General features: G+C 41.1%; 1 protein-coding gene across 2 annotated transcripts in view; it reads right to left on the reverse strand.

The window, feature by feature from the left end:
* The window catches only part of LOC126190971 (snurportin-1), a 110,569-nt gene that overhangs the window by 4,127 nt on the left and 81,052 nt on the right, over positions 1-25,390 (reverse strand). For both annotated transcript variants that reach the window (XM_049931640.1, XM_049931639.1), the window contains one exon: positions 16,662-17,071. In XM_049931640.1, coding sequence (XP_049787597.1) covers positions 16,662-17,071 — 410 coding nt within the window. The remainder of the gene's footprint in view (positions 1-16,661; positions 17,072-25,390) is intronic.

A 25,390-nucleotide genomic window follows, 5' to 3' on the forward strand; every position in this document is an offset into this window, starting at 1 on the left:
AACTGAACGTAATCATGTTATAACTTTTAGCTGTAGTAGGCTATGTTCAAAGTAATAATCACTTATACTGGGTAACTGAAAAAAATACCATTTTATTACCCTGTCAACCCGCGGATCCCCATGTGATACGATTACAGTGTATCCCAGCACAGCAGAACAAGCACTGAAACTGTATTTACCATTTTCAAGCACTTATTTGCGCGAAAGAGCATTTTCAGCGGTAGTGGCGATAAAAAATAAGCTTAGAAGCAAACTCCGTATTGCCAACGATTTACGTTGCGCAGTTTCTACTATTCAGACAAGAATTCAAAATCTTGTAAAAAATATGCAAGCTCATGCTTCACATGGATTTATTTGTTTGTTTCTTGCCATATGTGTGTGGAAATAATATTTTTATAATAAATACGTCACATTATAAGAGAACTTGTTATTTTCCTCCTAACTATCCTTATATGTAGGTTATACTGTAAAATTATATAAAAAAAAACTATTTCGAAGAAACAATATAAAATAAACATAGTGAATCTGATTTAAATATAAATACTGCGTGTGATCCTTATGAACTCTGATGTTACATCTGGTATGTTATTTCAACTAATAATGGTATTTCTTCTGGATGAAGACACAGCGAAAGTTTATCCTAGATATGGGAAGCGAAGAGCAGTCCTAAAATCGTATACTGGTGAAGAAATGGTGTGCAGCAAGGGAATGTAATCAAGGTAAGGAAGTTATTTTATTCATATTTTTTAAAGTTCTGTGTAGTATGCAAAATTATTTTGTAAAACTTATTTTTTATGTTTTGTCTGGTTCTGGGAACTGGGCCTTTGTCGCCGTTCGGTAACTGTCGTCGTTGACATAAATGTCAACTTATGTGCAATGACAATGGGGAGCGCTACAGGCGTACCGATCAGTGATGTTCGTTAACACCATGACTGAGTGACTATTTTTGATAATGAGTGAAAGTAATAAGCTACATTCAACTTAAAATAATGGTCTGCATCCACTAATCTGCAAAGGTCGCAAATATTTTTCCTTGTTTACCAAGGACTTTCTTTACTTTAGGAGTGGCTTATAATCACTAGACTACACTGATGACGTAATAACTGTGAGTCGATACATTAACAGCCCACCATGTTACATGACATCACCGTCACAAATTTTTCAATAGTTTCTTGATAATTAATAAAAATCTCTATATTTTTTGGGGGGGGGGGGGGAGGGGGGAGCACGGAAGTTTTCTTTTCGGCAGAAGGGGGGCGTGACAAACAAAAGTTTGGGAACCTCTCCAGCTGTCAACTACAATAAATAGCCACCTCAAAATGTTGCCAAAAACAAGGTGACCCACCCAGTGGCACAATGTGTGAGTTTCAATGGCTGCTTCACAAACTGTGCCATCTGTATCCTCCCCTTCACCACCAGCTTTTCTGAGCTGTGCAGCAAATCTTTCCTACTGTAACCTTCCTGGCCTACCCCCACCCAATTTGTGTCAGGTATCTGTGTGTTGCTATCTTATGCCCAAGCATGTGAAATCATGTGCCCAGCTGTCTGCCATCTGACCCCTCCACCTGCACCCCTAGCTAGCCCACAGGGGAGACCCTATCCTCCCATGAGCTGCTAGATGCTTCCCTGCAACCCCCTCCATGCCTCTCACCCTTCTGCAACCCTCAGCCCACCAAGCCCTGCACTCGCACCTCATTAAGGAAGTACATTCCAAAAGCTAACAAATCAAAGCTCTGTAACCTTTTGTTTTGGGTATCTACCAATGACACAGTGCTTCTGCCTGTCTGGTAGTCATCTCCTTTATTCCTAATTAATTCATTATTGTCAACCAGAGCTTTCTGTACTTTATTATATTGTCTAGTTGCTCCCTTCCATCCAAACCTCATGTTGTTCATAAAAAGGTTCAAATGGCTCTGAGCACTATGGGACTTAACAGCTGAGCTCACCAGTCCCCTAGAACTTAGAGCTACTTAAACCTAATTAACCTAAGAACATCACACACATCCATGCCCGAGGCAGGATTCGAACCTGTGAATGTAGTGGTTGCACGGTTCCAAGTTGAAGCACCTAGAACCACTCGGCCACTACGGCCTGCTGCTGTTCATCCTTCGTTACTGTCTCCTTTACTAGCTGCCCTGTATTATCTGTGCATTTCTTTCTCTCACATTTCTTCCCTCTCGCCTTTATGACACACTCCATTATGGCAGCGACACACATGGACCCACATGACTTTTGTTACACCCTGTAGTTACAACCGTGTCTGTTACACCAATTGCGTGTGCAACTCCACATACCACAGGACTCCCGATAATACCATAACGCACCTTTAGCAACGCAAAATCCTTCCCTCTCTCATGTATCACTTCCAATCTGCCTGTAATTGTTTTCATTTTATCTCTTACATGTGATGATAAATCACACATGATCAAATTTATTGTGTGTGCATGATGATATATCACACGCGACCAGATATACTGCTGACACAGTACTAGCCCTTGGCCCAACACAACTCCTATCCCTCCTTACAGCCATCAACATTATTCAACTCGCCCTGCATCTACCTGCAATCTTTACCCGCCACTTTCAACACCAACTTTCTTCCCTAGTGCCATCTCACCGACCCCACCCCCTCCCCCCAAACACAGTGGATCCCTCCTCTATTTACCTGCATCAGTTCAGAAATGTTTCCTTACACCTAGCCAAAATCCTGTTCCTTAAATGTTGCCTAAGCCATGGAATACCCCCTCCTCCCAATGCTTAACCATAAAAATCCCTGTTAATGGATCCCACCCCTCCTTGCACAATGATCTTTTCAGACACTGCCAGTCCCCTTCCCTCACAAGCCTGGTTCTACAAAAACACATCTCCATGGCACAGGCATCCCTGAACCACCTCCACTCCCTCTACAAAATACTCTTACTATGGAGTCTCCACTAACTACACTCGCCACCCAAATCGAAATCTTGACACTCCAACACCTAGAGAAACATTCCAAACACTACCTCCACAAGTTATCTAGCCATCCCACCTTGGGCCACCACTATTCAACCCCAATTCTACTTACAGTGTTCCTCCTCATCAACCCCTCACAGCACCCAGATCCTGCCTCAATGACCTTTACAATCTACCACATAATCCAAAATCCCCTACCAACACTCCAGAAATGAAACCGTCCTAGAACACTGTTGTTAACCTCTCCATCAAAATCCTCAGCCCCCATGAAGCTTCAGTCCTATCCAAAGGCCTCACATTCAGTCCTACTCCCCAGCTATAACCATATTGAACTTGAGAAGGATCTACTATCCTTCTCCCACTCCCTATGGTGAAAACACTCCTTTGACACCAACCCCTCCAACCAAAGCCAATCCAATCTTAAAATCAGTCCCGGCCTGTACCAATTCATAATATCATCCAACTGTGACCCTCCCACACTCCCCTGGTCACCTTCCAGCAATTCCAACCTCGTCTCGCTATCCTTCCCCAGGTCCCTCCCTAAAAACAACAACCTTTCATCAGAAGGAAGGACTGCCCTACACGATCTAAAAATGGATCCGGATCTGATCATTCTCCTGGCAGACAAAGGTTCCACCACTGTTTTAGTGAATGGGAGTGTCTACCTGGCAGAGGGCCTACATCAGTTGTCTGACACCACCCCCTACAAGCTCTGCCAAAGAGACACCATCCCACAAGTCCAGCAGAACCTCTAATCTCTGCTGAAATCCTTAGGAGCTTCCCAGAACCTCTCCCCTGAATCCATTTCCCTAGTCAACCCAACAAAAGCCTGCGCACCCACCTTCTACATGCTCCCCCAAAATTCACAAATCTAAAAAGCCGGGATGCCCCATTGTGGCTGCCTACAGTGCTCCCACTGAAAGAGTCTCAGTTCTTGCTGACCAACATCTGCAACTAATTATCCAATACCTAGCCTCCCACATTAAAGATACCAACTTCTTCCTGCACCGGCACTCTACCATGCCCACACCCTTACCTCCCGGGTCACCACTTGTCACTGTTGATGCAACCTCCTTATACACAAACATCCCTCACGTTAATGGCCTTGCCGCAACTGAACACTACCCCGTCCCAAGGCCATGCAGATTCCAAACCCACTACCTCAGTCACCAACAGTACATTCACTTTCACAGCTGCCAACCAATCCACACCAAAAATCCCAACCATATAGCCCCCATTGGCAGATGCATCTCCAGTGTTGAGAACTCCCTCACCCAGCATGCCGAAGGCCACATAAAGGCCTTCACAGACAGGCAATAGCCTTCAAACGTAACACACCAACAGATCTCCTGTGCAGCAGCTCCATGCACACCTGAGCATCACATCCATCCCAAGAACTAACCACAAAAAGGAACCCCCCTTGTTACCCAGTGCCACCCAGGACTGGAACTATTGAACCATATCCTTTGTCAGGGCTTTATCTGTCGTCATGCCCTGAAATGAGGGACATCCTATCCAATATATTTCCATCCCCTCCCAACGTGGTGTTCCACTGCCGACCCGACCTCCACAACAACCTTGTCCGTCCCTGTGTCACTCCCACCCCCTAACCTCTGCCACAGGGACCATACTCTTGTGGAAGACCTAAGTGCAAGACCTACCCAGTCTGCCTACCCAGCACACTTACCCTACATCACTGCAATCCCATCACAGGCTTCTCCTATACCATCAGAGGACCAGCAACCTGTGAAAGCAGCTATGTTATATACCAGGTCTGCTGCACCACTCCACAGCATTTTACATTGGTATGACAATCAAACCACTGTCAACTAGAATGAATGTCCACTGCCAAACTGTTGCCAAAAACAAGATGGACCACCCATTGGCACACCATGCAGCAGACCACAACATATGAGTTTCAATGGCTGCTTCACAAACTGTGCCATCTGGATCCTCTGCACTACCACCAGTTTTTCTGAGCTGCGCAGAAGGGAGCTATCCTTACAGCACTTCCTTCACTCCTGTAACCTCCCTGGCTTAAACCTAAGGTAACCCACTACCCCTCCACCCCCATCCAATGGTGTGTGTGTGTGTGTGTGTGTGTGTGTGTGTGTGTATTTGTTTTGTACACTATCCCCCGTGACAGTATGCCCCCCTCCTACCCCATTCACGTCAGCTAGTTATGTGCTGCTATCTCATGTCTGAGTCTGTGAAATCTCATGCCTAGCCATCTGCCACCCGCCCCCTCTACCTGGAACCCTAACTAGCCCACAGATGGCTCCCCACTCTCCCAAGAGATGGTAGACACTTCCCCCCCCCCTCCCCCCCAACCCCCTCTCAGCATTCCTCGCTTACTTCACTCCAACATGCACCCCAGTACACTCCCTGTGGCCCAGGAAAGAGTTGACAGAGCACAACGTAGGGAGACAGGCATGTAAGAGTGATTCTGATGGTTTATTTGGCTGAAAGCTTTGTTTGTCAGTCTTGTTGTTGTGCCTATCTGGTACTCATCATCTCTGCTATATGGTGCGTAGCAACTATCCTTTTCATAATACTGTCATTATTCCATTCTGGATTTTCCATTGTTTAAAAATGGACTCACTTGCATGTAGCATTACACTGCGCACAACACTACCTTTCAGTATCAAAAGCAAGAGAGGAAAGTCAGGGAACACTTTTCTATTTATCTGTAACTCATTATCCATCATTGCCCATTTACTAATTTCTCCCAGCCTTCAGTAGAATCTAAATAATGGAAGGAGCAAGGTAACTAATCACCAGAGACAGGATTATATGCATTTGCATATTGCTAATGCATTTGCAAATTTGGCTCCTCTTCACCAATTATTGCATATTTTAACTAAAAACTAGTGACAATGCATATTTTCGCTCTATGTTTACAATATTTTTAAAAATTTAGATGGGTGGTCTCTAGCTTGATGTCACTCAGATTGACCACGACCTAGAACTGCGTGCAATCACTAACCGAGATGCCACTGGCTAGCGAAATCATTACAGAAGAGGAACAGAAACAGGCAGGCAGAGTCAATGCTCCTGCACCCACATCCCTGGTTAATCCCCTCCACTGTCACACCATAAACGCCAGCAACAATTAAATTAAACTACACTAGCTTTTAGTCACATGTCCATTGTTTCAGTTTAGCTTTCTATTTACTTGTCCACAGCTGAACATGTTTACGATGTGTAGTGTGCGCCATGCCATCCAAAAAAAGAAACATCGTACGTGGTTAGCTGACCATCCTGCAACATTTACATGTGAAAGAATTGTTTTATAGTGTCGAGTTTGTGAGAAACATTTTGTGCAAAAAAATGTTTCAAATAGACTACAACAACAACTTCTGGCAACAGCAAGTTGCAGTAGCAGAGATCTGTCCAAAGGTAATCAAAAGATTGGTTTAACATGGATTTATGTGAAGCATTCATTGCAAGCAATATTCCTCTTTACAAACTTACAAACCCTATCCTCAAAGGCTTCCTGCGCAAATATTGCTTAAAGCAAAATATACCAGGTGAATCAACATTACGTAAAAATTACACACCGACGATTCACGTACATGTTCTGGAAGAAATATGCAATGAACTGAAGGACAGCATTATATGGATTTCAATTGACAAAACTACAGACACTTGTGGCTGTTACATTGCAAACTTAATTTTCGGCATTTTAAAAGAAAAGCCGCTGCCTTCCTATTTAGTGGCCTGCAAAAAACCTGAAAAAGTAAATCATGCTACGATCACCAGATTTGTGAATGAGGGCATTAGAAAAATATTTCCAGAATCTTCTGCAGGTGAAAGAGTGTGTGTTTATTTCAGATGCTGCTCCCTATATGATCAAAGCATGAAAAGCCCTCCCAGTATTTTATCCCAATCTGATTCATGTAACGTGCTTTGCTCATGGAGTACATCACCTTGCTGAAGAATTATGTTCCATGTTTGTGAATGTAAATAAACTGATTTCATCCACAAAGACCTACAAAGAAGAACTACCAAATGTGCCTTTACCTCCTGAACCAGTGGTAACTCATTGCGGCACGTGGACCGAAGCTGTGTTGTTTCACAATGAACATTTCGAGGTCATTAGAGGGGTAGTAAATGACTTTGATAGTGCAGAGGCTTTGGCAGTTTGTCAGTGCAAGGAAGCTTCTAATGGTTCCAGTATTAAAAAATACATTGTTGTGAGTAACACTTATTTTTCCCACATACCTGCAAGTATTAAAAAGCTTGAAACTCAAGGTTTGACTTTGAATGAATCTATTAAGTTAATGAATAAACTTAATCTAGTGAACTCTTCATTTCCAGAGGTATTCCCAAGAAAACTCAAAGAAAAGTTTGGAAATATTTTAAACAATAACTTACACTTTGAACCCCTGTGCCACATTGATAGTTTTATTAATGTGACAGCTGAAATTTTACCAGAAACAATTAGTGCCAAGATAGCACTCATATTCAAATACTGTCCAGTTACCTCAGTTGATGTAGAATGGTCCTTTTCTGCTTATAAAAATGTTTTGAGTTATCAAAGATACAATCTTACTACCGAATATTCGGGACAGTACTTGGTGGTTTATGTTTACAATAGTAGAAAAAATGTAAAATAAATTGTAAATGATGCTTTGATCTAGTAGTATTAATTAAAAGTTAATGCTGTTCACAAAAATTCATGATTGTATGTTGTTTTTTAAATAACGTATTATGGAGTTTTTGAGCATGCCCCTCTGCATGCAATGTATCTCAAAGGTGGTCCTGTACATATTGATTGTTTCGCTGCGATCCACTCACAATGCATCCGCTTGTTACCAGCAACAATAGCAAAGGAGGAACAATTCTTGAAACACAGTATGCATCCCCATTTTACAAATTTTTAGAAAATAATCCCAGAAAGGCCCCCTTTCTAACCTCTACCAGAAAGTATTCAGAAAATATCAGCATTCTAAATGTACCAATTTTTTGTTTGGCTGGCCCTCTTCCTCATAACTGATATGCGCAGGTTCAACTCTGAGATAAAATGCACATAGTAACCACCATGTTTTTTTATTATTTGATCTTGCATATTACGACACTTTTCATGCATTTTTTAAAAATTTTTCTTGCATATTTGCAGGAATATTTTAAGGTTTTTATGATGCATATAATCCGGTCTCTACTGATCACCATGTAAAAAGTTTTTGATCGTATTGAGCCACAGGCCAGCAATATTTTGTGAATGAATAAACTGCCATTTGACTGTGTATTACTGTATCTTTTGTACTATCTAGATTTTGGTTTTTATGCCATTATCAAGTATAATGCTAAAAGATATTAGGCCATTAACATGTCAGATCTGTTAAGTCTTGTTTACCTGCTTTGGTTCCTTTTCCTCATGCCTGTACCTACAGGTGTCTGGCATGTCTTGCCTCAGAGGTGTAGGCAACAGTCTGAGCTGCCACCTCAATTACAACAATGAGGATGACATTAGGGAAGTCACAGGGAATGTCCCATCCACTACTGTGAAAATCACGCTGGTCATTGTGTAGACTGGTAATTACCAGGAGAATCCTCTGTGATCAAAGCATTATTCAACCTACCAATTTCAAATGTCTGCCTTGGACCTTTTTTATAAAAGAGGAAATTTGTCCAAAAGACATATGCAGAATAAATATAATTAGCTGAAGAAACTATGAACAAAACAAAATATTGCAGCTTGGGGAAAGTCATGGATACTAAAAGAATAGCAATTTTGTATCTCTTGTCGAAACATCAGAAGGCTCATTAATGAAGAGGATGAACTCCTAAAGGACAAATTGGATTTGGGTAGATGTGCTGAGCTTATCAGAAAATGACATCGAACTCACTGACACTGAACAGATTCATCTTGATGGATACAAGGTAATATCATATTGCAGTAGAACCTGTTAACTGGAGAATCACCCTTTATCCAGACTTTAGTGTTACATTTCAGTCAGACAGTAATGACAGACAGTGCTCAATATCCAGTAATATACACTTAATTTAGGATATATTATAATTTTAACTTTCCATGCCACAGGATGATTTGAAAATGGATCAGGTAACCTGAAACTAGTAAAAAACACTGAATCTTGCAACTTTGGTAGTCTTTATATCAAAACTGAAAACAAGTTGCATTTTGAGGACCAGCTGTAAATTATTTGCCCCATTCGAGTTCTGATCATGGACACAGGGCATAAAGCCATTGGCAATCTGTTTTAAGGCTTCCAGTAATTCACATGTAAAAAACCAAGAATCAATGGTTTATCTCAGCAAAATGGTCAAATTTAACAATAAGATATGCTGGCCTATTAAGAAAAAAGATATTGAAACACAGAAGCATAGGCAATGACTTGATAATGGTTTATAGAGAGAAAATATGATAGTTATATATCAGCATCTGACTTTTGCCAAGAGGTTGCTACCGCTCTACCCTCACCCTTACAGGACCGCCTCTCAGGGATCCAACCGCAGCATTGATGGGGCTCAGGATCAAACTGAAGTCATTCTCGCCACTGGGTGCCTGCCAGTATCAGATACTGTCAATTAGACATAGGACCGGGGTTTGTACAACTGTGGCAAGCTGACAGCCCGCTCCGCACTCACCATGGCCATGCCAGTCTGCCACACCAGCTCATGATGAAGATCGGCTGCTGGCAAGGAATGTTTACCAAACAAGGCCAAGCTGCACGTGGGCTGTGCTGAATGTAGCAGCTGCAGGCATCTTCAAGGCAACGCTTCACTGTGGACGTCCACGAAATAATGTGCACCTTCGAGCATTCGCCAGATGTGGGCTTGAGTTACCGATACAAACTGTTGGAAAGTAATACAGAAAGTCTACTGTTATTGAGCAACTTTTGACTCACCCTGACCCACCGTCGTCCATCAGGTCACATACACAACCTCTACATAATCTCAAGACTTTGCAGGTGACCTCAGCAAGATGTGCAGTAAACTGTTTCATCCAAAATCCTTATTGCTTCCTTCTGTTGAATGGATATTTTATTTACTTTAGGTGCACATAATTTTGTAAGACAATACGAAGTGAAAATGAACAAGCCAGCATAGTGAGATGTACAGAGCAATTTTGCTGAATGGCAGGAGACCATCCCTGAGAGGATAAGCAAAAAGGTCATATGGACATACTGCTGGAAATGAGTTTCAAAGGAGGTACACATACTTGAAGGTCAAGATGAGAGGTACTGAACACTTTAGAATCTGATCCTGTTATGAGCAGGAGGCAGGTGATCTGCCTGCATGGACCCTGTGGAACATTCTCCACGACAACTGCACAATCAAATATCACTTACAATGTGTGAAGGCCTTATTACTTAAGGACTGTCTTCCACAGTGGTAAGTTTTGTTGCAGTTTGTCACACACACCACTATGGTGCAAGGATTTCTGCATCCATTCTATACGCAGATGAGGCTACGTTTATGAGGAGCAGTATCTTCACAACACCCATCTGTGGGCTATGAAAGTATGGTGACAGTAACCATCAGCACTGATTCAGCCTCTCTGTTTGGGAAGGTATTATTGTTTTAATTTCACCTTCAAGTGGGCGTATGTCTCTTGTAATGAATTTCCAGCCACATGTCCACATGACCTTTTTTGTTCCTTATCCTCTGAGATTGTTTCCTGCAGTGTGTTCCCATTTAGCAAAATCATCCCGTATTTCTAAGAGCAAAATAAGTGAACTGAGGTTCCTGAGTCTTTTTCTTTGTGTTGACTGCACCTTATGAGGGAAAAATCGAAAAGTAATGCACAATAATTTTATTACCAAAAAGTTCAGTATGCGAAGAAGAAGAAGAAGCCCTTATGTCTTACCTACTTTTCTACATAGTCACCAATGTTCTCAACACATTTCTCCCTTCATGGTACCAGTTTCAATATGCTCTATTTGCAGAAGTGTGTGTGGTTGGAGTACAGTCATCTGCAGACTGCTGATTTCACTTCCGCATCTCTTGCAAAGCATTGGCCCATCATGACCAAACAGATAAAAGTCCAGTGGTGCAAGGTCCAGACTTTAGGGTGGATGCTGGGGTACAGCAGCAGCAACACAGGGTAACAGAAGTAGGACATCGTCAGCATTTACGTTGTGTCGTTTATCATGAAGGACACGACGCAACTTAATCGAAAGTCCACCAGTAACACACCATGCATATCCCAGAGCAATGTCACAAGCACTTTCCCAGCAGACTGAGTTACTCTGAATTTTTTCCGTACTGGGGAGCCAGCATGTTTTCACTCCATAGATGTCACTGGTGATGAGTCATGGGCATACTACTACGTGCGAGAAACTGAGCAGACAACTCCTTTCAGAAATTCATGCCGTTCTGTGGTGTTATGTGTTAAGTGATCCAAGGTTGTAATCATTTGCTGGCCCTTGTGGTTCTCTGTCAGGTTCTTAGGCACCCAGCAAGCACTAGCTTTACGAAATGTCAACTTGTCATGAACATATTGTACTCCACAGAACATAAAATGTTGAACTGCTTTCCGATAAGGTTTGCTGGTCATTCAAATTTGTGCCTCAATGGGTCCGACATTCTGTGGGGTTGCAGCTGTTACCGGCTGCCCGGAGCATGCCGAATCACTAAGGTTCACATGGCCTCTTGGGAGAATGCATGCCACCTGGAGATACTGCTATGGTCCATACAGCTGTCCCCATACAGACCACGCAAGTCCCGGTGAATTTCACTCACTTTATGCCCTTTGGCACACAAGTGTCAAACTACACTTTGCTGTTCTTCATGAGTTAATGACAGTAACACGTGTATCATTTCTGTTTTGTTGTTCAGGCTTCTCTTGCTAGAGAGCAGAAACTTTTTTTGAAACTACATATTAAGTGGTGTAAAATGTCTAGGCATTTATAAGTTGGGACAAATGACCAGGATAAATGCCTGGGCAAATGCCCAAAATTCAGGATTGCCCAAGGATTTGTGCATCATAAACCATGAACCATGGACCTTGCCGCTGGTGGGGAGGCTTGCGTGCCTCAGCGATACAGATGGCCATACCGTAGGTGCAACCACAACGGAGGGGTATCTGTTGAGAGGCCAGACAAACATGTGGTTCCTGTAGAGGGGCAGCAGCCTTTTCAGTAGTTGCAGGGGCAACAGTCTGGATGATTGACTGATCTGGCCTTGTAACATTAACCAAAACGGCCTTGCTGTGCTGGTACTGCGAACGGCTGAAAGCAAGGGGAAACTACAGCCGTAATTTTTCCCGAGGACATGCAGCTCTACTGTATGATTAAATGATGATGACGTCCTCTTGGGTAAAATATTCCGGAGGTAAAATAGTCCCCCATTCGGATCTCCGGGCGGGGACTACTCAGGAGGACGTCGTTATCAGGAGAAAGAAAACTGGCGTCCTACGGATCGGAGCGTGGAATGTCAGATCCCTTAATCGGGCAGGTAGGTTAGAAAATTTAAAAAGGGAAATGGATAGGTTAAAATTAGATATAGTGGGAATTAGTGAAGTTCGGTGGCAGGAGGAACAAGACTTTTGGTCAGGTGATTACAGGGTTATAAATACAAAATCAAATAGGGGTAATGCAGGAGTAGGTTTAATAATGAATAAAAAAATAGGAGTGCGGGTTAGCTACTACAAACAGCATAGTGAACGCATTATTGTGGCCAAGATTGACACAAAGCCTATGCTTACTACAGTAGTACAAGTTTATATGCCAACTACCTCTGCAGATGATGAAGAAATAGATGAAATGTATGACGAGATAAAAGAAATTATTCAGGTAGTGAAAGGAGACGAAAATTTAATAGTCATGGGTGACTGGAATTCGTCAGTAGGAAAAGGGAGAGAAGGAAACATAGTAGGTGAATATGGATTGGGGGGAAGGAATGAAAGAGGAAGCCGCCTTGTAGAATTTTGCACAGAGCATAACTTAATCATAGCTAACACTTGGTTCAAGAATCATAAAAGAAGGTTGTATACCTGGAAGAATCCTGGAGATACTAGTAGGTATCAGATAGATTATATAATGGTAAGACAGAGATTTAGGAACCAGGTTTTAAATTGTAAGACATTTCCTGGGGCAGATGTGGATTCTGACCACAATTTATTGGTTATGAACTGCAGATTGAAACTGAAGAAACTGCAAAAAGGTGGGAATTTAGGGAGATGGGACCTGGATAAACTGAAAGAACCAGAGGTTGTACAGAGTTTCAGAGAGAGCATAAGGGAACAATTGACAGGAATGGGGGAAAGAAATACAGTAGAAGAAGAATGGGTAGCTCTGAGGGATGAAGTAGTGAAGGCAGCAGAGGATCAAGTAGGTAAAAAGACGAGGGCTAATAGAAATCCTTGGGTAACAGAAGAAATATTGAATTTAATTGATGAAAGGAGAAAATATAAAAATGCAGTAAATGAAGCAGGCAAAAAGGAATACAGACGTCTCAAAAATGATATCGACAGGAAGTGCAAAATGGCTAAGCAGGGATGGCTAGAGGACAAATGTAAGGATGTAGAGGCTTGTCTCACTAGGGGTAAGATAGATACTGCCTACAGGAAAATTAAAGAGACCTTTGGAGAAAAGAGAACCACTTGTATGAATATCAAGAGCTCAGATGGCAACCCAGTTCTAAGCAAAGATGGGAAGGCAGAAAGGTGGAAGGAGTATATAGAGGGTTTATACAAGGGCGATGTACTTGAGGACAATATTATGGAAATGGAAGAGGATGTAGATGAAGACGAAATGGGAGATAAGATACTGCGTGAAGAGTTTGACAGAGCACTGAAAGACCTGAGTCGAAACAAGGCCCCGGGAGTAGACAACATTCCATTTGAACTACTGATGGCCTCGGGAGAGCCAGTCATGACAAAACTCTACCATCTGGTGAGCACGATGTATGTGACAGGCGAAATACCCTCAGACTTCAAGAAGAATATAATAATTCCAATCCCAAAGAAAGCAGGTGTTGACAGATGTGAAAATTACCGAACTATCAGTTTAATAAGTCACAGCTGCAAAATACTAACGCGAATTCTTTACAGACGAATGGAAAAACTGGTAGAAGCCGACCTCGGGGAAGATCAGTTTGGATTCCGTAGAAATGTTGGAACACGTGAGGCAATACTGACCTTACGACTTATCTTAGAAGAAAGATTAAGAAAAGGCAAACCTACGTTTCTAGCATTTGTAGACTTAGAGAAAGCTTTTGACAATGTTAACTGGAATACTCTCTTTCAAATTCTGAAGGTGGTAGGGGTAAAATACAGGGAGCGAAAGGCTATTTACAGTTTGTACAGAAACCAAATGGCAGTTATAAGAGTCGAGGGGCATGAAAGGGAAGCAGTGGTTGGGAAAGGAGTAAGACAGGGTTGTAGCCTCTCCCCGATGTTATTCAATCTGTATATTGAGCAAGCAGTAAAGGAAACAAAAGAAAAATTCGGAGTAGGTATTAAAATTCATGGAGAAGAAGTAAAAACTTTGAGGTTCGCCGATGACATTGTAATTCTGTCAGAGACAGCAAAGGACTTGGAAGAGCAGTTGAACGGAATGGACAGTGTCTTGAAAGGAGGATATAAGATGAACATCAACAAAAGCAAAACGAGGATAATGGAATGTAGTCAAATTAAGTCAGGTGATGCTGAGGGAATTAGATTAGGAAATGAGACACTTAAAGTAGTAAAGGAGTTTTGCTATTTAGGGAGTAAAATAACCGATGATGGTCGAAGTAGAGAGGATATAAAAAGTAGACTGGCAATGGCAAGGAAAGCGTTTCTCAAGAAGAGGAATTTGTTAACATCGAGTATAGATTTGAGTGTCAGGAAGTCGTTTCTGAAAGTATTTGTATGGAGTGTAGCCATGTATGGAAGTGAAACATGGACGATAACTAGTTTGGACAAGAAGAGAATAGAAGCTTTCGAAATGTGGTGCTACAGAAGAATGCTGAAGATAAGGTGGGTAGATCACGTAACTAATGAGGAGGTATTGAATAGGATTGGGGAGAAGAGAAGTTTGTGGCACAACTTGACTAGAAGAAGGGATCGGTTGGTAGGACATGTTTTGAGGCATCAAGGGATCACAAATTTAGCATTGGAGGGCAGTGTGGAGGGTAAAAATCGTAGAGGGAGACCAAGAGATGAATACACTAAGCAGATTCAGAAGGATGTAGGTTGCAGTAGATACTGGGAGATGAAGAAGCTTGCACAGGATAGAGTAGCATGGAGAGCTGCATCAAACCAGTCTCAGGACTGAAGACCACAACAACAACAAAGATTAATTCATAAGCAGCAGTTCTAAGAATAATTTTAAGCTTTTATTTTGTATTGGAAATGTTTTTGCAACACTGCTTCTTTAGTGATTGGGTAAAAAAGTTGAAAAAGCTGCTTGAGAGGTAGGGGAGAGTTATTAGGGGAAATAAATTGGACAGTAAAGATAAATATTTACACCTATAATGAGGCAGGTTCTTGCAGTAATGCATAATAAAAAGCAAAAAATGACAAGTTTAAAAGTAATTTTTGAAATAAATTATGGTTTATACTAAGTAGTTAGCCTGTAGGTAGTATTTTTACTTATATTATACTACTGCAAAAAAATTAAAATGTTAGTATCAATTCTGTGGGTACTTGAAACACTTTTTGATATGCTTTTCCATTTTGTTGGACTGTGACAGTTGTATTTCTTGAAACAATATTTACAAGATACTCCATTCTCTTTTAAATTGAAAAATTCCAAACAGGTCCTTTTTTCTTAACCATACTGCAACTGTTCAATAGCCTATTGTCTCCAACACTGTAAATAACACAAAGATGAAGTTATGTTGCTTCTCACTCAACCATAAAGATTCGATTAACTGTCAGACGGTCAGACCAGTGTTGCCAATGCCAAAAAACTAAACAACACACAGAAAGCATGAATTATGTGGAATTATCAGCCACTCACTCAAAATTTCATCTACCGATTTGTAACAATAGCAATAGCTCTAATATTTAGTTAGAATAACTGGAATTAGAGTAAAAAATTTTTATCCATAATGATTTTAGCTAGGGCTGTGCCACATTCAGATTCCACAATTCCAGGAAGATTCTCTAGGAACTGACTAGTATTAGAATCAAATGATTCCAGCATCTTGGGAACCGATTCTTTGTTATTATATCTTTTATGTTAGTGTTCTCATTTTATCTTCACAACAGTGCAGTCACACAAAGCTAAATAAAGAAAGGAGTAGAATAGAAAACTACAGTGTGTCTCAAATGTCGCTACAGCTGTCAATAAACCATTGTATACACAACAATGCTGTTTTGTTTTCACCTTGCAGATGTTTTTCACAGAGAAGTTGAATTTATGGCTTATCTGCTTATGATTAGAATACTACTATGGAATCTGAATTTGCAATAACAATAAATAAGGCTCAAGATCAGAGGGCGAGGGGGGGGAGGTAGAGAGAGAGAGAGAGAGAGAGAGAGAGAGAGAGAGAGAGAGAGAGAGAGAGAGAGAGAGAGAGAGAGGGGGGGGGGGGGGAGGAAGTGATGGGGTGGAGGATGAGATGTACAAAAAGACAATGAGAGGTGGGGAGGTGATGGATAGAGAGAGGGTAGGATGATGATATGGACAAAGAGAGAGGATGCCCAGACCAGAAGAGGGAAGAGGAGGAGATTAGGACATATATCCAAATCCCATACATATTTAGTAATTGTGAGGCACTGCTGGGTTCACTGGTATGCTATAAAAACTTACTTTTTGTTTCTGCTCCTATTACGGCGCCTTTGACGCTGCCGCTGCTTGTTTCGTTTAGCTATTGCTGACTTTTGTACATAAACAGCCACACTCTCATAGTCAGAAGGACGTTCCTCAAGGTATCGTGGGTGAATATCCACACCCAAGACTTCAGGTATCATGTGGGGCTTTAGCCAACCAACAAGTGGTGTTGAACCTGCAGTATAGTGACTTTCACTGTGATAAAACAGGAGACCATCTAAGGAACCACCAGGCAGTTCTACACCACTCAAAATATCTCCAACTGCATCCATAGTGCAACGCCTGTAAGGCAGAGGCAAGAAAGGAAATGGGTTCTCTGCAGATTTTTCAGTTGCTTCAGAATTTTCTTGTTGGAACTTTGTTTCCATCCAATAGCTGCGGAACTCTGTCTGCAAGAAGGGATTCAAATTTAACAATATTGAAATGGCGCACACAAGAATTTTAACAATTACTTACAGAAAAGTTTTTATGATATTTATAGAGAGAGGAGATATACAGAGTGAGGGGGAAGGAGGAGATAGAGAGTGGGAGATATGTCTTATATGTGAAAGTGGAATTGGAATGAATCAATACAGTGATATCAATAATCAAGTTTACAACAACATATTATTCTGAAATATCAGGTATGCCAAGCTTCTGATGCTTTAGAATTGCCCCCAGCAGTTGACAATGTCAAACATATACAGGGTGTCCGAAAAGACTTTCCCTGATTACATAAATTGGTAAGTCAGGCTAGAAGTAAGATACAAATATGAAACTTGTGTCAAATTGTGTCAAACAACTATCAAAGTATTTTTTTCTGTTTTAGGTTCGCAGTATGCAAGTAGAGGATGAGGTGCAGTGCCCAAGAAGCCATGTTAACCAATCAGGAGAAGGCACAGTGTGTCCCATGGTACCATGAGACACGATCACCAACCACAGTGCAGAAACACTTCCAGACAACATTTGGAAGGAATCCACCTGATGTCAAGAGCATTAAAGCCTGGTATGAGAAGTTCAAGAACACAGGATCGGTTGCTGACCTTCCGAGGTCTGGTCGACCAAGAACCTCAGCAGACAGGGTGGAAGCAGTAAGGCAGTCTTTTCTGCAAAGTCCAAAGAAATCAGTGCACAGGGCCTCATGTGAATTACAGATGCCAAAAAGCTCTCTACATGACATTTTACAAAAACATTTATTGTTTCGTGCATACAAAGTGCAAATAGTTCAGGCATTGTTGCCCAATGACAGTACACGTCGATATGACTTTGCGGTCGAAATGCTATCACATATTGAGGATGATGATGGTTATCTCAGACGAATTGCCTTTTCCTATGAAGTGACCTTTTTTGTCAGTGGAGTAGTGAATCACCATAATTTGCGTGTTTGGGGTTCACAACCCCCTGGCGAGGTCATGGAGTGCACCCGAGGCAGTCCAAAGGTGAATGTTTGGTGCACGCTATTGCACAAGGACATGTTGCAACTGTATGCTGTTCCTCAGCTGCTTCAGTATCACCCCGATGTCTTGTTTCAGCAAGACGGTGCACCGCCTCATTGGGGTTTGGACACCCGTGCCTATCTCGATATGACCTTTCCTGGGCGATGGATTGGTCGTGATGGGCCAATGGTTTGGCCTCCACACTCTCCTGACATAACCCCATTAGACTTCTTTTTATGGGGTTATGTCAAGGACGAGGTCTACGAACACGTGTACCATATTTTCAAACCCTGTGGCAACGGATAACCGCAGTCGTTGAATTGATCCCTGCAGTGATGTTGGCTAATGTGTGGACGGAAACTGAATATCGCCTAGATGTGCTACGTGCTACCAAGGGTGCTCATGTGGAACTTTGTAAACACCTAGACACTAGTTTCATATTGTATCCTACTTCTAGCCTGAGTTATCAATTTATGTAATCAGGGTAAGATTTTTCGGACATGCTGTATAACATAATAGTAGCAACAATTTCACAACAATGTATAAAAAATTGACAACATATGTGCAGGCAACTGCACAGTTACAAACAAAAGTGACAACATAAAAATAAAAGTGACAACATAAAAATAAACAAAATAGTTCGAAAGCTTTGTGGTGATTTCAGTGTCCTTTCTTGAAGCTCACATATTAAACAAACACACATAGATATATTGCACAAGTCAGTTACTCCATCATAGTACTGCACCTGGACTTCAGTGCTGGAACAACTTAGCTGGACATGTGTAAATTGTGTTTTTTTTTTATCACTCTGTTACCTCTGAAGAAGGGCATTGTCCTAAGGGTTAGAGACAATTACATTTTTTAAGCTTAATGGCTCGACCATATGGCGAGTGGTTACCTTTCATCCTTCAATTATTTGTTTTCAATGCATGACTTTACAGTATCATATCAAGAAATTCAATACTATCTCCACAAATATTCCCAATATGGGACCAGTTAAACTAATTTTCCTTCACACGATCATGGAACGAAATTAATAACTAAATAACTCATATCCCTTACTTATGTATATACCTGGCACACCTGAAAATAAAATTTAAAAAAAATTTACTCCTGCTAAAGTAGGACAATGTACTGTCCAGTAAGTTGTGGAACATATATCAAATAGAGCTAACAGTTATACTGAGCATATATGACGAACAGCTGCACGAATATGCTGAAAAACCTAAACCTACACACACTTCAAGATAAGCATGCAAAAGCTGGCTTAGAAAGTTTCACAATCCAGTATTAAGTGAGGAATCTAGGGATGCACTACAGCCCCCATTTATTACCCTCATAGGAAACAAAGATAAGATTAGGCTACTTACAGTAGGTACTATGACATTTAAGTAGTCTATTTTTCCACACTCCATATGGGAATGTAATGGGGAAAAACCCTAACATGATACAATGGGAAATAACTTCTGCCATGAACGTTACAGTGATTTGCACAGTATGGCTGCAGCTGTACTTCTTTGAGTTTGTATACACATATATTGTTATGAATTTATCATTATTAGGTAGTGAAATGAAGGGTTTATTGTTTACTTAATTTTGAAAAGGAGTGAAACACTTAAATTTGTTTCGACAAAGCAGAGTTACTTGGGACAAAAACACATCGGCAAATTTATTCCTAGGTGTTTTGAAAGATTATAACTACCAGAAGTAAACTTAAGATAATTCTCAATAAACTGTTGGCAGCCTTTTAAAGTGTCAGGTGTACAGTATCTTTTAGCCTGATATCTTTACAGTCCATGGTATTTTTACTTCTTGTTTCTAAGGGTGTTTGCTGGTAGAAGAACATGTACACATCTGATGACTTCAGGTTAGTACTGACTTGTCTCTGATCATAGAGAACATAACCTAGCAAACATTTCTTTGCAGGAAAGCATGGCAGCAGCAAAAAGGAAAAGAAAAAAGTGGAGGTCACTTACTTGTAGCATAACAAAGGTTGCTTAGATGGATAGAGCTTCTGCCATGTAAGCAGGAGATCCTGTGTTCGAGTCCTGGTCAGGGCACACATTTTCAACATGTCCCCAATGAAGTACATCAACGCCTGTTTGCAGCTAGGGTGTCCATTTAATTATCATTTCATTTCTAGCAAAGTTACATGGTCATCCACGGTAACTGTTCTTTTGGGAACAGATACTACCATCATATATATTTACTTATTTGTTTTGTACTGCCTGCAGTATCAGAGGGAAAGGGGGGGGGGGGGGGGGGGGGGGGGAACAGGGAATGTTTCATCTGCTCCATTCTCATCTTCATCTTCAGCCATCTTATGTGCAACATAAGATTATGCACTTCCACTCCCAGCAGAGCCCATGAGAAGCGATAATTTACACTACGTACAGTTAATTACAGAATGTACGTATAGTCACCTCAGGTGCATAAAATTATTGTCAAATTGACCATGATTTCGACAGCTCTAAGGTGGTCTTCATCAGAATAACAATTGCATAGTATTACCTAGAAAATAATGACATGGCTCAATAATACAATATAATTAATAGGATTACTTCCATATACTGTACAAGCAGTGCACTTACATGTAATCACACCTTAGGTGAAAAACATCTGAGCAAAAAAGCTCTAGTCAAATTGAAATAATCACAAGAATAAAACAAACTGTAAAAATGTAACATGTTTGCCACCTGGAATAAAATGTTCCATCGAAATATAATGGCAGTCACAAGGTTGTTCAGAGTGAAACAACTGCATCAAACCACCGCTACTGTCAGACTAGACGCAAACAGGCCAAGGCAGCCACGAGATGGACACGAAAACAGATTCGTGCCATCTAGCAAGAAGTGATCAAATTACAGACAAGAGCAACTAAGGCACTGTATAGATAATTTAACATTACAGGCAGGCATAAAAATTACAACACACTGTAACGGTCTTATTTTATAAATGAAATATAGTTCAAATGTACATAAAAAATGTGAAACTGGAAAGGAAAATGATGATTAAGAGTCTACATTGAAGAGAGTATCACCATTCAGACCATTTTTAATTAGCAGCTTTATACCTTGAAAAAACTTTTTATTGTGTAATTGCAACTGTTCATTCAGAATGAGATCGTCCCTCAGAGATAGGTGTTTAAAAATCTCTAGCTCTTCTAAGATGTTAAGCTGAAAGCCTTTGTCTCCAAGTGCACGATTTGGACATCTTTTACATCTTTAGAATTATGTTCTGTGATTAACAAATGGTCAGCGAAAGTTGAATTGTGAACATTGGTGCCTTTTTTTGCCAAGAAGGTGTTCCTTTAATCTTGTCACAATAGCTCAGCCTGTTTGGTCTATGTAATAGGCAGGACAATTGCCGCAAATAATTTTATAGACACCAGAATTGTGCAAAGGGGAAGCGTAGATTTCAAGTTATGTATGATATTACTTTTTAAAGAATTATTAGTTGAGAAGGTTACTCTAGAGCTATATTTATTTTGAAGTAAACACTGGACCCAGAAATGGTATGGAGAAATTTTTTTTCTTTTCATTAGGTTCGTTATTAGAAAGGCCTAGGGTAGTAATCGTTTTCCTACTAAAAATACTATCTACTATAGAAGGATCACAGCCATTATTGGCAGCCACAGTTTAATCAGAGTGATTTCAGAATTGAGATTTTCAGAAGAAAGGGGTGTGGAGGTGGCTCTATGAATAGCTGAATGAAAAAAGGCCATCTTATGAGAATGCGGGTGTACTGACATGAATGGAATAATCTTTCCATAACTGGTTTCTTTGCGGAAGATATTGAAGCTAACTTTGTCATCTACTATCGTAAGAGTGAGATCTAGAAAATTCAATAGCCGGAACTCATTTTCACGTTCGGTGAAAGAAATATTTTCATGAAATTCATTGAACATATTAAAAAGTTTATCAATACCATTATTTTCCAGGTAATCCTATGTAATTTTTATTATGATAAAGACGGCCTTAGAGCTGTCGAAACCATGGTCAATTTGACAACAATTTTATGCACCCGAGGTGTTTATAGGTAGATTCTGTAATTAAGTTAATGCATGGTTGCTGGACGTCAGCCTATAACAATGTTTAAAATTTCAACTACGTACAGTACATGAACACCCACGAATTGAGTAATTTTTTTATTTCTGGGTTGTTACATCAATAATAATATCTCCTGTGTTCTGTGTACATGTGGTTTGTATGGAATAGGAGGAAAACTACTTTTATTTATATTTATTGGAAATAACAGTGAAGCAAGTCTGATTCTTTTGAGAGTGCCATTCACATTCTACTATATCATAAGCTGTGGTATAATTTACTATGTTTTTATAATTAGCAAACATTATGAAGTAACATTTTCAGGTTATGAAGAAATGCAAACCATTACCATATATAAGAAACGGCGAAAGTTTACAGGCAGGCCCTGGAGGAATCCTTGCTGCATAATGTTCTACTCAGTGGCCACTGAATTTACTATTCCCACTTAATGACATCTTCTGTTTCTGCCCTCTGTGTATGACTAACTAGTTATTACTGGTCTTGTGATTTCTACATCAACACTCTGCGAACACTGAAGTGCATGACAGAGGGTATCTTCCTTTGGTATATTATGATGGGGTTTCTTCCCATTCCTCTGTTTGTCCTATCTGCTACAAATTCCAGTACTTCATCAGTATTGTAGAACATACCCCTGAGTGCTTTGCAAGTTATCTGTATTTTCCCAGTATCCTACAAATAAACCAAAGTCTTCCACCTTCTCTACCTACAAATGAGCCGATGTATTCATTTCATTCAGTATTCCTACAAACTGTTACACCCAGTATTTATACAAGTTGACCAATTCAGATGTGGCTCATTGGATAGGAGCCAATAGGATACCACATTTTTTCGTTTTTTAAAGTGCACAATGTTACATTTCTGAAAATTTAAAGCAAGTACCCAATCTTAACATCACTGTTAAATCTGATCAATACCTGATTATATTTGGGCAACTTTCTCAGACAGTAATAATAACCATTCTGTATCACTGATCTGGGAAACTGAGTGCCTTACAGAAGTATATGTAAACGAGAAAGTGCCCAATTTGTAGAAACCTCATTCTGAAAATCATATTCTCTTATTAAATATATTTAGGTTTTCAACTATTGCAATATTACTGCAATTTTTTTTTTTAAATCGCTTTTGAAAATTTTTGATTCAGATTGCATTCTCTTAGATTTCTTATTTTTGAAAACATAACTAATGAAGATATGAATAAAAAATAAAGGGTTCCTCCAGTAGGTTAGTCATAACAACAGTTATCACTGATGCGAAAAAGAGTAAGCAGCCGAGATGAAATGATTTTGGAATGACACTTGATAAACCGCATTGTTTGTCGATCTATAAAAGCAACAAATCTTAAGTCTAACAATGGAAAATCCAGGAAGGAATTTGACAATATTAGAGAAGGAAGTTGTTATTCACCATATAGTGGAGATGCTGAGTCGTGATAGGCAGAACAAAAAGGTTCACACAATTATAGCTTTCGGCCATTAAGACCTTTGCCAGTAATAGACACACACGCGCACACACGTCTGCAGTCTCAGACAACTGAAACCACAGTCCAATGTGGTTTCAGTTGTCCGAGACTGTATACGTGTGTGTGCAAGTTGCATTTGCACGTGTGTGTGTGTGTGTGTGTGTGTGTGTGTGTGTGTGTGTGTGTGTGTGTGTGTGTGTGTGTTTTTTTTTTTTTTTTTTTTTTTTTTGTTGTGGTTTTAGGGCGCAAAACTTCTATGGTCATTAGCGCCCAGCCCGTGACTTAAGACAGTAAAAAACCGAAATTTAAAACCAACAGCAATGGGAACAAAGTCAGAAAATTGGAGAAACTAAAAATAGAAGACTGCTTAAAAATCCACTACAGAAAGGGGGTGATTGTCCCCAAAAAAAGCTTCAAATGACTGACGTCATTTCACTGTCACTAATAAACTGTAGAACGCGGTCGGCGGAGCGCGTGTCATCTGCTAAAATCGACGATAGATCAGGCGATAGCTGTAGACAGGAGCGTAACGGATTAAAATAGGGGCATTCAATTAAAACGTGTCTTACCGTCCACAGCTGAGAGCAGTGGGGACAGAATGGGGGAGGATCGCCGCTTAAAAGATGTCGATGGCTAAAACGACAATGCCCTATCCGGAGTCTAGCTAAAATTACCTCCTCCCGACGACGCGTTCGGGAGGAAGAGGTCCAAGCGCAAGGAAGGGCTTTCACTTCCCGCAATTTATTACAGGGAAGTGCCGACCAATGGGCATGCCATAAATGAGCAACATGGCGACATAAATCGTTCCGAAGATCGGTGAAGGGAAGCGACTGAATAGCTGGCCGAGGAAGAGAGACTGCGGCCTTGGCCGCTATATCGGCCGCCTCATTCCCACAGATACCAGCGTGTCCCGGGAGCCAGAGGAACGCCACCGAGACGCCCCTCAGGTGAAGCAAGCGCAGACAGTCCTGAATCCGGTGGACCAGAGGGTGCACAGGGTAAAGAGCTTGGAGACTGAGGAGAGAGCTGAGAGAATCGGAGCAGATAACGTACTGTATCCGCTGATGGCGGCGGATGTAGTGGACAGCCTGGAGAACAGCGTAAAGCTCCGCAGTATAAACCGAACACTGGTCGGGAAGCCGAAAGCGATTTGGGGTGTCGCCAACAATATAGGCACTCCCTACACCTAACGATGTTTTCGAGCCGTCGGTGTAAATAAATGTGGCGTCCGTCATTTCTGCACATAGAGCAGCAAATGCCCGACGATAAACAAGTGTAGGGGTACCATCTTTGGGAAATTGACAAAGGTCACGGAGCAGGCAGATCCGGGGACGGAGCCAAGGCGGTGCTGTACCCCAAGTTGTCAGGAAGGTTTTAGGAAAGCGGAAGGAAAGAGAATGGAGCAGTTGACGGAAGCGGACTCCCGGGGGTAGTAGGGAGGAGGGGCGGCTTGCATACCCTACATCAAAGGAGGCGTCGAAAAAAAGGTCGTGGGCTGGATTAGCAGGCATGGAAGACAGACGGCTAGCATAACGACTCAGGAGGACTGCTCGCCGATTGGACAGCGGAGGTTCAGCAGTCTCAGCATAAAGGCTTTCCACAGGGCTAGTGTAAAAAGCTCCAGACACTAAACGTAATCCACGGTGGTGGATAGAGTCGAGACGCCGAAGAATAGACGGCCGAGCAGAGGAGTAGACTATGCTTCCATAATCCAATTTCGAGCGCACTAAGGCGCGATAGAGGCGGAGAAGGACCACTCGGTCCGCT

Source organism: Schistocerca cancellata, chromosome 6 (assembly GCF_023864275.1).
Source record: "Schistocerca cancellata isolate TAMUIC-IGC-003103 chromosome 6, iqSchCanc2.1, whole genome shotgun sequence".
Lineage (NCBI taxonomy): Eukaryota > Metazoa > Arthropoda > Insecta > Orthoptera > Acrididae > Schistocerca > Schistocerca cancellata.